Source organism: Alosa pseudoharengus, unplaced genomic scaffold (assembly GCF_046254945.1).
Source record: "Alosa pseudoharengus isolate Yale_2024_CS ecotype anadromous, Long Island Sound unplaced genomic scaffold, YU_APseudo_1.1 YU_APseudo_1.1_scf_2, whole genome shotgun sequence".
NCBI classification, from domain to species: Eukaryota; Metazoa; Chordata; class Actinopteri; order Clupeiformes; family Clupeidae; genus Alosa; species Alosa pseudoharengus.
The window spans coordinates 13,433,552-13,446,679 of NW_027468663.1; the positions used below are offsets into that span (position 1 = coordinate 13,433,552).

At 42.1% G+C, this 13,128-nt stretch overlaps 2 protein-coding genes across 2 annotated transcripts; both read left to right on the forward strand.

Moving 5' to 3' along the window:
- Positions 1–1,536: 1,536 nt before the first annotated feature.
- On the forward strand, positions 1,537–3,127 carry LOC143135058 (uncharacterized). Its single transcript, XM_076295788.1, has 2 exons — positions 1,537–1,833; positions 2,619–3,127. Exons 1-2 carry the CDS (start codon positions 1,548–1,550, stop codon positions 3,125–3,127), a joined length of 795 nt encoding a protein of 264 aa, XP_076151903.1. The 5' UTR covers positions 1,537–1,547.
- A 3,085-nt stretch (positions 3,128–6,212) lies between these two features.
- capsla (calcyphosine-like a) lies at positions 6,213–12,390 on the forward strand. Its single transcript, XM_076293791.1, has 5 exons — positions 6,213–6,316; positions 6,886–6,988; positions 8,613–8,790; positions 11,653–11,862; positions 12,064–12,390. The coding sequence occupies exons 2-5, from the start codon at positions 6,894–6,896 to the stop codon at positions 12,163–12,165; spliced, it is 585 nt and encodes a 194-aa protein (XP_076149906.1). The 5' UTR covers positions 6,213–6,316; positions 6,886–6,893; the 3' UTR covers positions 12,166–12,390.
- The last annotated feature ends 738 nt before the right edge of the window (positions 12,391–13,128 follow it).

Genomic DNA, 13,128 nt, shown 5'->3' on the forward strand with positions numbered 1-13,128 from the left:
TCACTGCGGTGTGTTAGTTACAAGTCTTTCTTGTTTGGCATTGGATGTCGATGCCTAACATGTCCTTTCTATTGTTGCTCTTGGAGAGGCAAAACAAATTGATGTTGGGTTACTCTCATCAAAATAAGCACCCCCGTAGAGCTGGAACACAGAGGCACGACACGCATCATTCCCCGTCGACGTTGTCCCGTAGCATGCCAGTTAGGAGGCCTCATGCCTGGATGTGGTCCACTGAGGCCACCTCGAACCCAGTCTGGCAAAGCACTTTGTTGGGGTCCGGGAGGGGGCTGACTGGTCTGGATATGTCCTTAGTCCCAACCCGTTTGCCATTTCCTGATCTGCGGAAATGTTTTGCTCGTCCTAACCCTGTTCTAGAACAAAAAACACAGTAGCTTACCACTGGATACATCAGAGGGTGAGGGGCAAGGGGGAGAGATTCACCTTTTTAACTCAAAGGAGAGGAAGATGTCCAGGGAAAAATAACAGGAAGTTGTGTGATGTAATTCCTCTGAGTGGCCCTCTAAGTCCGGTGAGAGTGGTGTTGGAGGGAGCACACACACACACTAACACTCTGAGTCTGGTGAGAGTGGTATTGGAGGGAGGTGAAAGGGGAACATAACACTGACTGATTTGCGTGCACACACATACACACACACACGTACGCACGCACACACACACATACATTATCCATATGGACCAGGAGGCCCCAGGGTCAGCAAATAGGTGTGTCATGGCGATTCCTGTTTGAGAATGATTATTTCCTCTCTTTCACAATGTGAGTCAGTGCACTCTTGTCGCATTCTTTCAAGTCGACATGTAATGGAAGTTTATTTAGCAAAGCACACAGGGCCAATGCTCAGCTCGTCACTTCCCATCAATGAAGTACTTGATGCTAGTAATGGTACTCTCACCCCTATCTTGCGCCATGCGGGGTGAACTGTACCAACACGCTCAGCCAATGACTGATGTGCCTTTAATACCTTCTGCTTCCATCTTTAGAAAGGTATGAAACTTGGAAGGAAGTGTTTTTAGCCAAGTGAAAATGGGGTGAGTGGTGGTCTTTAAACCTCTGGTGAATAATAATGGAAACCGATTGGAGCCAATATAAAATAACAACCATGAAATAATAACCACTGCTACACAAACTTCATGATGCAATTACATAGGGGCCAGGAAGATTACTGTCAACGACCTATAAGAGAAAGAAAGCACTGGAAAAATATACATAGTATATACATAATATAATATACTTAGCTAGTGATACAAGTTTGTGATTCTCCCTGATCGTGTGTATTTTAAAACCTGCCAGACAGAATCTCGGCCCATACACATACTTGCACATCATGAGCAGCTAGAACAAACAACACCCAGAACTAACTTCAACTCCGAGAGAGTTCCCAGTGCTGGAGGTGATAAAAGATTGCTCGTTGAATAACTATTTTGTGACACCTTGTGGGCATGGGGCCAAGGGAAGATACTTCACATGTAAGTGTTCCTCTCTGTCTTGCTTGCTTTTGCAGAGTTTCAATGCTCCAATCCATTCTAAAATGAAGTTATGGAAAGGTGCCACCTTGGCCATCCTGCTCTGCTGTGCATCTCTGTGCGTCCTCCTCACTAAGCCTGCCATGATGCCCGCCGCGATGCCCCCCACGCCAGCCAAACAACGCTCTTGGGTGGCATCCCTGATGGCACCACCTTTACCGTCAACGTCATCACCAACATCATTGCCCACACAGTCATCAACATCCTCATCACCTCCGAGGTCAGCGAGGATGGGTGGTCTCCGTCGGCGTGCCCGGTCTGCGGATAACGTGGGCTCTCTCCTCTCCGAGTGTAAGCTGGCTTGTTTCTGTCCACCCTGACAGCAGTGCTAGTACTGATGAGCTGGCACTTGAAGGCCCTGACAGCAGGCTTATGGGCTTTCTCCATGCGGTCTCCAATTTGTTTATGCGACTAAGGCCTTTGTATGCTGCACTCTTACGCAGAGTCAACTAGCACCTAATGTGTCTCAGCCACACACCACAGACCAAAGTGGTGGGACGAGAAGAGTCATGGCTCTAAAATGTGCAAACGAACTGACTGGGAGGTGTGAAATTGCACTTGAGTCTGGGCTAGTTTCTGGGGAGTAATAATGACTGGGTTTCCATTCAGCTCACTGGCATATTTTAAGCACATTCATTTAAAGTCCATTAAAGAGAAGACGCATCTGTGTTTGCTACGCAAATCAAGAATAGACATTCTGCTCATCAAAGCGAGGAATTCAGAATACTAACTAAGGGATCAAAATGTAAGGTCGATCAACATTAATAGCATTATACAGTACCTTATTATATGAACTGAGAGCTAATCCACCCTCCTCTTACAAATCAAATGTTATGTGCATTACAAGATTTTATGTGCCACTCAGGTGCACTTAAAAAAACAACAAGTGCATTAAAACCCAACTATTGAGTCCTAAACACAAGTGCAGATTATCCTTAGATGTGACGTAGAGGTGATTAACAATATCTCTAAAGTGATGAACTAGAGCTCAAGATGATGGCATTGTGGATATCCATGTTTAACCCTTACCTGACAGACTTCTCACCATGCCTTTCTGCTCTCTCCTCTCCCTGCAGTCACCTACCTCTTTCAGAGCTTCACGGAGGGCGAGCTGAAGCAGATCGTCAGCGTGCTGGTGGACCGGAAGAGTCGTCAGGACGGGCAGGAACAGGAAGACGACGCTCGCAGCGGCGGTGGCCCGCGGAGCTCTGAGGACAGGCAGAGCCGCAGGACTAAGCGTGCCCGCAAGGACCAGCGTCCGTGCGCACTGCGTGAGGTCCACCGGACAGTCAGCGAGCTGGGCCTGGGCTACGAAAGCGACGAGATGGTGGTGTTCCGCTATTGCAGTGGCAGGTGCACGGCACGCCGGCGCCACTACGACATGGTCCTGGAGCACATGCAGCGGGCCGGCCAGCTGGACGACAGCACGTCCCGCGAACGGAAAGGCAGGGGGCGGAAGGACAAGGCCCGCTACAGCCCCTGCTGCCGGCCCACTCGCTACGAGAAGGACATGTCCTTCTTTGGCAACAACAACATCTTCTACACGATCCCCGACGTGTCAGCCAGGGAGTGCGGCTGCGTGTGACAGCCCCGGTGTAGGGGGGGTACATGGGGCAGGGGAGTTGGAGATGTACTGTGATTGAGGGGGATGATGGATTACAGATGCCTGAAAAAAGTGATGTGACATGGCCAATGCCCAAAGGGCTGTGGGGGTCACAGTCAGCCTTAAGAAAGGCGTTTGTTTCTCAAGTGTCCAAAGGTCAGAACCTCCACTAAGACCAGTAAGACAGTAATGGAAACCTGGAGACTACCAAAGGCCTTTCATGACAGACTTGGAACCATTGTATACACTTGACACTGAAACGATTCTCATGACTTATTCTGGATGGACCAGTTTGTGTTTTTACAAAACCAGCAAAATATCTGGCTAGGAATGTTTGTTTTTGATGAGTTAACTGCTTATGTTATTTTAATGATGAAGTATTAAGTTGTTTGTATGTGCATATCTACCTCAAATTTTGATGTTCCTTTTTTGTTTTTCCTGGACTGAAAATCCAATCAATTCAGTGACTACACACCCATCTCCTTGTACTTGAGCATTCAGTCATATAATTTAGTATATCTTTTTTGTTCTTTCATACTTTCTAAAATCTATCAGGTCAGGCTGTACAAATAGGTCTCAAATACAGATGACCATATTCTAAATCTCCTGCTTCAAAAGCCTTGCCAAAACAACACATTAAATCCCATTCAAACCCATACTTCTCTTGACAGAGTTCCCATCCAAACCCAAACTTGCCTCTAACAAACCTTTTATAACACAAAAGTATATTATTCTTCTGCCCAGACAGAAGTAAATAATCGGTCGTCGACATTCCACTCAGCCTAGTGAAAACAAACCTGTTACAGTGCTCAGTAAATTATGAGGCTATCTCAGACAGGCAGTTACAGTCACCTGTCAAAGCAGATTTGCATCGCACAGGTTTCAATGCAAAAGGGCAATCCCAGCCATTACTGACATCATTGTCCTCCCACCAGTGAAACTTGCAGTCAAATGCAGACATCAAGAGGCATTCATCAAACCACATGAATTAGTTTATTGAATGCATTTGTGATTGACCTGCGTGGTGTACCCAGTGTGACAAAGATGCCACGTGGCCTGCTGCATCTTTGTCACACTGGGTTTTCATGCAAGCTTCACTGCCCTAATGCACAGGGAAAGAGCTTGCTGCTCCCTGTTCCACAAAGTGAAGCAAATTAAACCATTACCTTACAGTTAAATAAAGAAAAATCCACAACAGGATTAGACCTGAGCCAGAACTCATCACAGTTTAAAAAAAGGGCCGATGTCTTCACTAATGTGCTTAAATGCAAGTAGCAGGGAGGACTACAGACATGCCTGCTTGCTCAGTCTCACACGAATCATCAAAGTGAGCTGTCGCATGTAAGACCATTACCGCACCTAGTACAGAGTGTTACAGATACAAGCAATGTAACATCTAAAATGCCTACGTTGTCTGTAAAACCCATTCCTTTTTTTTTTTTTTGCAAAAAAGTATACCCTTAATTGTTTATTTTACTAATACTTTATGTTGGCTTTGTTTTGTGTTAGAGAGCATATTTGCATCTGGGATTGTGGACTGATTTCTCGAAAGGGTATTTCTGTTTTTTATCCCTGATAAACATGGAAAATTACAAGATTTCTGAAAGGAAAAAAAACACACTGCACTTGCACAACTACAGAAAGCAGTAGCCTACAGGCTTTGCCCTCCTGATGTATAGTTAGAACTAGTGAGAATGAAAAGGATTCCGAAGCACTATGTTTGTCATGTTTTTTTATTTTCTATTTTTATTTTAGATTCTTCTCACCTTGGCTTTTCAGCAACAGTTACCAGATCTAGCATTGTTGGGTTGATCCAACCATGATCCAACGGCAGTTAAGTTGATGCAGTGCATCTTTGTTGTGAATAATCAATATTTATTGGAAAGTGGTCTGTTTATTTATTTTAGAGTATGTGGTAGCATGGGAGAAAAATATTTATTTATTTTTAAACAACGTGCCAAAATCGAGTTTGTATTCTGATATTCTTTAAAACACTGCTGAATAAACTTAACCAGCTTAAAAAACATACTTGTTTATGGAGTCTATGAAAAAGGAGTCTAACCTGCCATTGTGTCCAAAAAGTTAATGTTTGGGTCTAAAACTCTTCTTTTGAGTAGTGGCCTACAGATGATGGTTTGACAACATGCCATAGCCTACAGGCCAACCATTTAGATAAGCAAAGTGGTAGAACAGAGCAATAAATTACTTTTCCTCATAATCTGCATAAAAACAGTCATGCATATCACAGATGTAGATAAAGATATATAATAAAAAAAGATCTACCCCAAATCTGGGCTCATGGGTTACCATGCACATCCTTTGCACAAGAACATGGGCCTAACTCCTTGTTCTAACCCAGGAGGTCTATCCAGTGCATTAATATGTGAATAGAGGGGCAGAAATATGCTGTTTGCATGGTGTTTTGGAAAAAACAGTAAACAGCTCAGTGTAAACATTTTGGTGCATAGAGCCTTCAGCGGTCCAAGCCAAACCACTCGTTAGAAAACATCTACACATTCACAGATGTGATCAATTAAGAACATCGTTGCAGACCTTTCTTCAGCCACAGTGCACAAATGATCAATCTTCTAAATGTTTAACAGCCAAACTTACAGTGTAAATATCCAAGCTGACTCATATAATCACTTCATCTCTTCTGGAAAGTAGGCCTGCTCATTTCTTGAAAACGCGCAGATTAGAACTATCATCAGTGGGATCAGTAATCACCACCGATTACAGGGGCCACGAGTGAAAATAATGGTGGCGCTGACACAAAAAGACAATTTCTTCTTCAAAATGTTTTTTTGAAAAAGAAACGTTTTCAAAATATTCTCTCTCCATTAGGTTACACCATAGGTTTTACTAGCCTACTGGTCCATGAGGACAGTCAGCTCAATTATCTGCTATCCTCACTTGTCAGGCTACTAGGGACATCATTGGTCAATTTCATTTCAGCATTTATCTTCGAACTAAACGTTAATTACTGAGTCTACATAATGGCAGCCTACAAACTGTGAGTTTAACTGCGGGGGTTAGGCCCACCCTTTCCCAAACAGCCTACCTCGCGACGAGAACAATGAGGGTGGAGCGAGCACATTTTTTGCTATCAACCTGGGTGACACAACAGTGCCAAACAAGACAGCAAGACTCACAGCATTTTCGCAACTAAAGGTAAGGTAACTTGTAAGTTATCTATGGTGGGGTAGCCTAATAGCCTACATTCCTATGTGGTAATAGGCCTACTCGTGTCCCAAGCTATAGCCTACCATAAACTCTAGCCTACACCTACATTTGCCAACAACTGAGACAGACAGGTAGAGGTCTTGTAAAATAGACCTTTATGCCTTTATTGTTTGATAGCATAAAAGCCAGGGAACTGATAGCATACTACGTTACGTTAAGGAATCTATAAAATGCATCATGTTGATCTTGTAAATTACCTCAACGAGGATTTTCCCCATTTTAGGCTGCTTGATTTGAGTGCGCGGATACTTTTGTTTTCTTCCCGTGCTACTATGGTTAGTTGTCACAGACGCGGAGTAAAATCAACAAAGTATCCATGCCAACAACCTCTACTGGTTTAGCTAGCCTACTCTCGTGTGTTTTGTGAGAAGTAGGCTAGTAGATATACTTTGGTAATAAGGTAACGTTTGCAAGTTTGGTAGATTATGATGACTCATGTTAACAAACATGCAAACTAAAGAAGAAATATAAAGAAAATTGTTGCGCTGCTTTTTAAGAAAGAGACATGGCCTCTAGTGATCTGCAATCATCAGATGTCCTGGAAGATCTCAGGAAGCAGTGCCTGGCAAGAGGAGCTGCTGGAATCAAGGGCCTTGGGAGGCAAGTTGTGTATAATCTCTATAATCTTAATTTAACATAGGCTACAGTGCTGTCTGAAATTGTTTGTATGGCCCACCACGACAAAAGAAAAAAGCCTCTTTTTCCAAAATAATTTGAAACTGGCAAAAGTAATTAGCATTCATCATTTAATTTAATTTAATTTAAATTAGACTTTTGACTAGAAACAAATTGTGCATATAGTCTAAGTTCCATGGGGGGGAAAGGTGACAGATGGTGTGATCAGACACTGATTTACCTTGACCTTAGAATCGTTGTTTTCTGTGCAAAAGAGTTCAGTAAAATAATTTATACAAAATAACTCTAATTAAAAAAATACATATGGACCTTGGAATTTACCTAAGTTTTCTTTGGTTATTTGTCTTCCAATTTGCACTATCCCTCTGTTCAATCTGGGCTCAATTTTCCTCTGCCACACCCAGCAAAGGTAGCTACACTTCCAATCACCTTAATAAATGTGCAGCTCACAAGAACATCAAGCTATTTAGAGGTTTTTTATGATAGCCTTACCTTTAACATGCTTGCCTATAATTTCCCTTCTGAACTCCTTAGTCAGGTTCTTTTTATTTCTATATATTATAGTTATAGCTATATTAGCACACATGACCAATGGCTTCTGCTACAAGATAGATACTTTTTTGATCCCCAAGGTGAAATTCAAGGTCTCAGTAGCATACAGACATCACATATAAGTATATACATATAACAAAACTCCACTGTACACAGTAGAAGATAAGAAAAACGAACAAAACTAAATATAAATAAATATACTATATAAATTAAATAAAAAAATCCACAGTGTGCTTGAGGGTGATCAAGCATGAGACTCTTGCAGTGACAGGGCCGGGACTGGCCTGTACAATACTGAATGGCTGTAACCCTATTACCTCATCAGCCATGACCTACTGGTTACCACTTCGGACCTGTAACCAGAGGGTTGCCGGTTTGAACCCCGACCAGTAGGCACGGCTGAAGTGCTCTTGAGCAAGGCACCTAACCCCTCACTGCTCCCCGAGCGCCGCTGTTGATGCAGGCAGCTCACTGCGCCGGGATTAGTGTGTGCTTCACCTCACTGTGTGTGTGCTGTGTGTGTTTCACTAATTCACGGATTGGGATAAATGCAGAGACCAAATTTCCCTCACGGGATCAAAAGAGTATATATACTTATACATCTGTCCAGGCCATTTTAGAGTATCTTTGTAAAATACACAATAAATTAATTCAAACTGTCTTTGCTTAACTTTATTACTTGACAAAGACATGCAGATATTCATGAAAAAAATTGCTTAGAATCTTGTCACTTTAAAGGAAGAAATAAAACATTATTTCAATAATCTGCAAGGGTACCCACAAATGCAGCCACAACTGTATAAAGTATAATACCTTATATTCTACAGTAGATTATAAATTCTGAATCACTGCTTCTGGACCAACGTTCAAGTAATTGTTAGAAATGTTCTGGGTAACTGTCTATTCTATTATTTCAATGATAAATGTTTGACTGACAGAAACGTCTGTTTATCAATACATTGGTTGCACTGTAGACAGTTTTGCGCTTCTCTTTTCTCTTACACTGTTTTCATGGACATATTCTTGTGCATCAAAGGACATTTCGCATTATGGATGACGATAGTAGCAAATCCCTGGATCTGCAGGAGTTCCAGAAGGGGTTGGACACTTATGGAGTGACCATGGCCAAAGAGAGCGCTTTGGAAGTGTTCAGCATATTCGATAAGGATGGAAGTGGAACAGTCGATTTCAATGAGTTCCTGGAAAAATTAAGGGTAAGAGTATGTATAGTTTTGTGCATGCAGTGCACAGTTGAGGTTTTGACCTTTCCATGATGGAATTCAGCAGTCACACATGATGAGTTCTATTTCGGTTTAGGTAGCAGACACTTTGTGTAGAGCACCACATATTCTTGTACAGCTTTAGCAGCAAAGTTGATGTTAATTAATTAAAACATTTAGGGTGTTTGAGTTTGACAGCATATTTTGCTGACCGTGCATGTGCACTGTGGCCAGAGCGATGTCAGGTGCAAATGGGCAGAGTCAGTCCAAAGTTAATTGATAACAGATCCAAATTTAACACTGGTTGCATGTGATGTGGTTTATTCAATTTCCCTTAACCGGAGAGGTCTTGCCCATTTCAGCATCCCCGCCTTGATGTACATGGCTTTCCACTACCTACAGTATATCGCCACCAAACTCGGGCTCTGTGTTTAGTTTACAAATGAGGAAAGTCTGATGCCACACTGAGTTTACTGCCCAGTGCCATATTTGTCTAGACCAGGGATTCCCAAACTGTGGTATGCGAGCTGCTTCTAGGGCAGGGGTGGGCAAACTTTTTGGCTCAAGGGCCACATTGGGTTTTGAAAATTGGCCGGCGGGCCACACAACCCCCCCCCCTCCCCCCGACGACACACGCCTAAAAAAATACATTTTTTATAGCCTATAATTTAGTATGAAAAGTATTTGTTTTAAAATAGTGCTAATTTGTTTTAAAAATACTGCTAATTTTATGCTGTTAAACAAATGTATAAATTGTACACTATCGCTTTAAGACAGTCGCTTTAATTCACGTTTATTTCTCAATGATCTTCTGCCTGCTCCACTATGGCTAGTGCTGTACCTACGGCTGGGCCCTCTCACAGTTTTTAAATGGTCAGTAGTGGGAACTACTGTTGCCTTCATGATTTCCTTTTAAAACTTTCTTATAAGGAGGAGATATCAATTATCAACAATCACAAGCCAGCTGGAACCTGCGGCTCTCTCTCCCTCTCGTGAGTGCAGACGCTTTCCCAATTAAATGGATTGCATATGTTCACGTTAGATCTGCTGCAAAGGAGATAACTAAGAGTTAAATTAGTTTAACATGATGTTATCTCTATTTAACATGATGTTTTGACATTGACATTGTAAACGTTATCTAAGGAGAGTGAAAAGCAGTTTGCAGTAAAGCTAACCAACGTCTATCGCAGGAAAAAAATAGCGAGCAGCCTGATAACTAGCCCAAATGAAAGGCTCGGCGGGCCGGATGAAGGTGCTTGGCGGGCCGGATCCGGCCCGCGGGCCGTAGTTTGCCCATCCCTGTTCTAGGGGGTACGCGAGATGCAAAGGGCCATGGCGGACAGGTGTAAAATGAACAATTTTAATATTTTGTAATTAATTCATGAATAAATACACAATTTCAAATCAGGTCATAATGATATGGAAACATGAAATTAAAGGATATCATTTATAAACTCTGTACGTGTTCATCAAAAAAAGGGCAGCTTATTAAACATGACGCCTGGAATAGCGAATGCGTTAGCCTACTTTTGAATGCGTTGGATGGTCCGTGGGGGGAAAGTTTCGCGGATATAACAGGTTTTTGAAAACAACAAAAACAGAAAAGGAGGGAATGAGCAAAGCTAGGAGTTATTTCAGATGGGCAAGAAAGGTAACATTAAGCTAGGCTTTACATTTAACAAACTAAAAGTAGCCTAAGTTTAGCCTTTCTAGGCTGTATAGCCTAATGTACATCCTTGTCAGGCGTTGTTGTAGGCCTATTAGGCTATAAGATTGTAGGTGGATGCGGACAAATATTGCATTATAGAATGCGTTACGTTTTTATGTGTTTATGTGTCGGATGGTGGGGGTACGCGAGCCGAGTCGGAATGTAGGCGGTAGTACGCGGGGGGAAAAGTTTGGGAACCGCTGGTCTAGACCAGGGATGGGCAAACTACGGCCCGCGGGCCGGATCCGGCCCGCCAAGCACTTTCATCCGGCCCGCCGAGCCTTTCATTTAGGCTAGTTATCAGGCTGCTCGCTATTTTTTTCCTGCGATAGACGTTGGTTAGCTTTACTGCAAACTGCTTTTCACTCTCCTTAGATAACGTTTACAATGTCAATGTCAAAACATCATGTTAAATAGAGATAACATCATGTTAAACTAATTTAACTCTTAGTTATCTCCTTTGCAGCAGATCTAACGTGAACATATGCAATCCATTTAATTGGGAAAGCGTCTGCACTCACGAGAGGGAGAGAGAGCCGCAGGTTCCAGCTGGCTTGTGATTGTTGATAATTGATATCTCCTCCTTATAAGAAAGTTTTAAAAGGAAATCATGAAGGCAACAGTAGTTCCCACTACTGACCATTTAAAAACTGTGAGAGGGCCCAGCCGTAGGTACAGCACTAGCCATAGTGGAGCAGGCAGAAGATCATTGAGAAATAAACGTGAATTAAAGCGACTGTCTTAAAGCGATAGTGTACAATTTATACATTTGTTTAACAGCATAAAATTAGCAGTATTTTTAAAACAAATTAGCACTATTTTAAAACAAATACTTTTCATACTAAATTATAGGCTATAAAAAATGTATTTTTTTAGGCGTGTGTCGTCGGGGGGAGGGGGGGGGGGGTTGTGTGGCCCGCCGGCCAATTTTCAAAACCCAATGTGGCCCTTGAGCCAAAAAGTTTGCCCACCCCTGGTCTAGACCGTCAACTCTCCCAACTCTGTGGTAATATTCTGACAAACTTTACCACCAGTGGGGTAAAAACAGAATTTACATAAATGCTTTATCTTGCATGTGTTCTACATCTACTTCATTAGTTTGATTGTGAGCAGTCCAGTTTAATTGATCTTATTATGTCGTCTCCAAGCCCCCAATGTCAAACGCGAGAAAGCAGATCATTGCAGAGGCTTTTAAGAAGCTGGACAGGACAGGGGATGGTCTGGTGACCGTAGAGGATCTGCAGGGTGTCTACAACAGCCATCACCATCCTAAGTTCAAGAACGGAGAGTGGAGCGAGGAGCAAGTGTTTCGCTCGTTCCTGGACAGCTTTGACTCACCCTACAACAAAGATGGCAAGGTCGAGTAAACGCATACTATTTTTAAAAATGTTATTCATACATTTTACACATAGTTCACCACTGTGGCTGCACAAAACATGATTTGGTAAAACATCCAGCGCTGGAGTAAAGGTGAAACGAGGAAGTACTGCTTCTTAGATCCTTTTCCTCAAACTTTGCATCCTACAAACATGAGATTTATTTTTTATATAATGTCACAGGTCACACAAGAAGAGTTTCTGAACTACTACAGCGGAGTGAGTGCCTCTATCGACAGTGACGAATACTTTGTCACCATGATGAGAAATGCCTGGAAATTGTAGGATTCCAGTCACTTCCATGCTGAACATCCGACGATTTGGAAAGAGACCTCCTGTGGCTGTCTGGGGAACTGCAGTGATCCAGTAAACATAGACATATTGGTTACTGTATAGCAGATGGAACCTTGTTATTTAGGCTAGGTAGAAATACATCTGTAGATAAGTCTTTTTGAGGTTAGGGGAAATTCTGTCAGCACCATATGGATCAATAAAGTATCTATCTATCTATCTATCTATCTATCTACACCAAAGCACTGGTCTTTACTAGAACCTTGAGCTCCTTGTGTGTGGTGTTTTGTTGATTATCACTTTTGTTTAAAACAATCAATCAATTTAATTTAGACTATTTGTCTAGGGTTTGTTTTGGTGTAATTCATCTGTTGACTGACTCATTCAGTCCTCAATAGTACCACCTGGAGGTTACTGAAGGAACTGTTATGTTAATTGTTAAGCTATAGCGTCTTCTATTTGTCAATCTTCCCTTCTTTCTCATGTCGTAACCCCTCCTCCTAATCAATCATGTGAAGGAAATGAGGAGGGATTGCAATAAGGCTGGAGGAATCCAGGACAGATATGAGAAATGAGATCTGCTCACTCATGCATCACTTTAGACACGTCAATTACTTATATTGCGGCAGCTTCAACTCTTGTTATACAGCATAGAGAATTGGGGATTATGATCAATCATTAAAACATTATTGTGCATAATCAGAGCTTGGTTGAAATAATTGGAATTTGTGTGCTGTACTAATCCAAAAACAGAATGTGAATAAGTGTCAAGTACCGGTATTTCAACCAGACTCTAAATTAATTAGGCTACTTTATGTCTAAATCTGGAAATTGCTGAGAATATTAATGGGAAACTAATTTTCACACTGGCTGCTTGGCCCAGTGATTGCACATTTTGACTAAACGCTTCCATGTAGGATGCTGCATCCACGCATATTAGTCCACTCTCCTTGTTTC

What these genes read in the sequence shown, in the direction of transcription:
- LOC143135058 (XM_076295788.1), top strand. Translation starts at nt 1,548, where the DNA reads ATGAAGTTATGGAAAGGTGCCACCTTGGCCATCCTGCTCTGCTGTGCA. An exon ending in GGGCTCTCTCCTCTCCGAGT is followed by an intron (nt 1,834 to 2,618) that starts GTAAGCTGGCTT and finishes CTCTCCCTGCAG; the next exon opens with TCACCTACCTCTTTCAGAGC.
- capsla (XM_076293791.1), top strand. Translation starts at nt 6,894, where the DNA reads ATGGCCTCTAGTGATCTGCAATCATCAGATGTCCTGGAAGATCTCAGG. An exon ending in GGAATCAAGGGCCTTGGGAG is followed by an intron (nt 6,989 to 8,612) that starts GCAAGTTGTGTA and finishes TGTGCATCAAAG; the next exon opens with GACATTTCGCATTATGGATG. An exon ending in CCTACAACAAAGATGGCAAG is followed by an intron (nt 11,863 to 12,063) that starts GTCGAGTAAACG and finishes ATAATGTCACAG; the next exon opens with GTCACACAAGAAGAGTTTCT.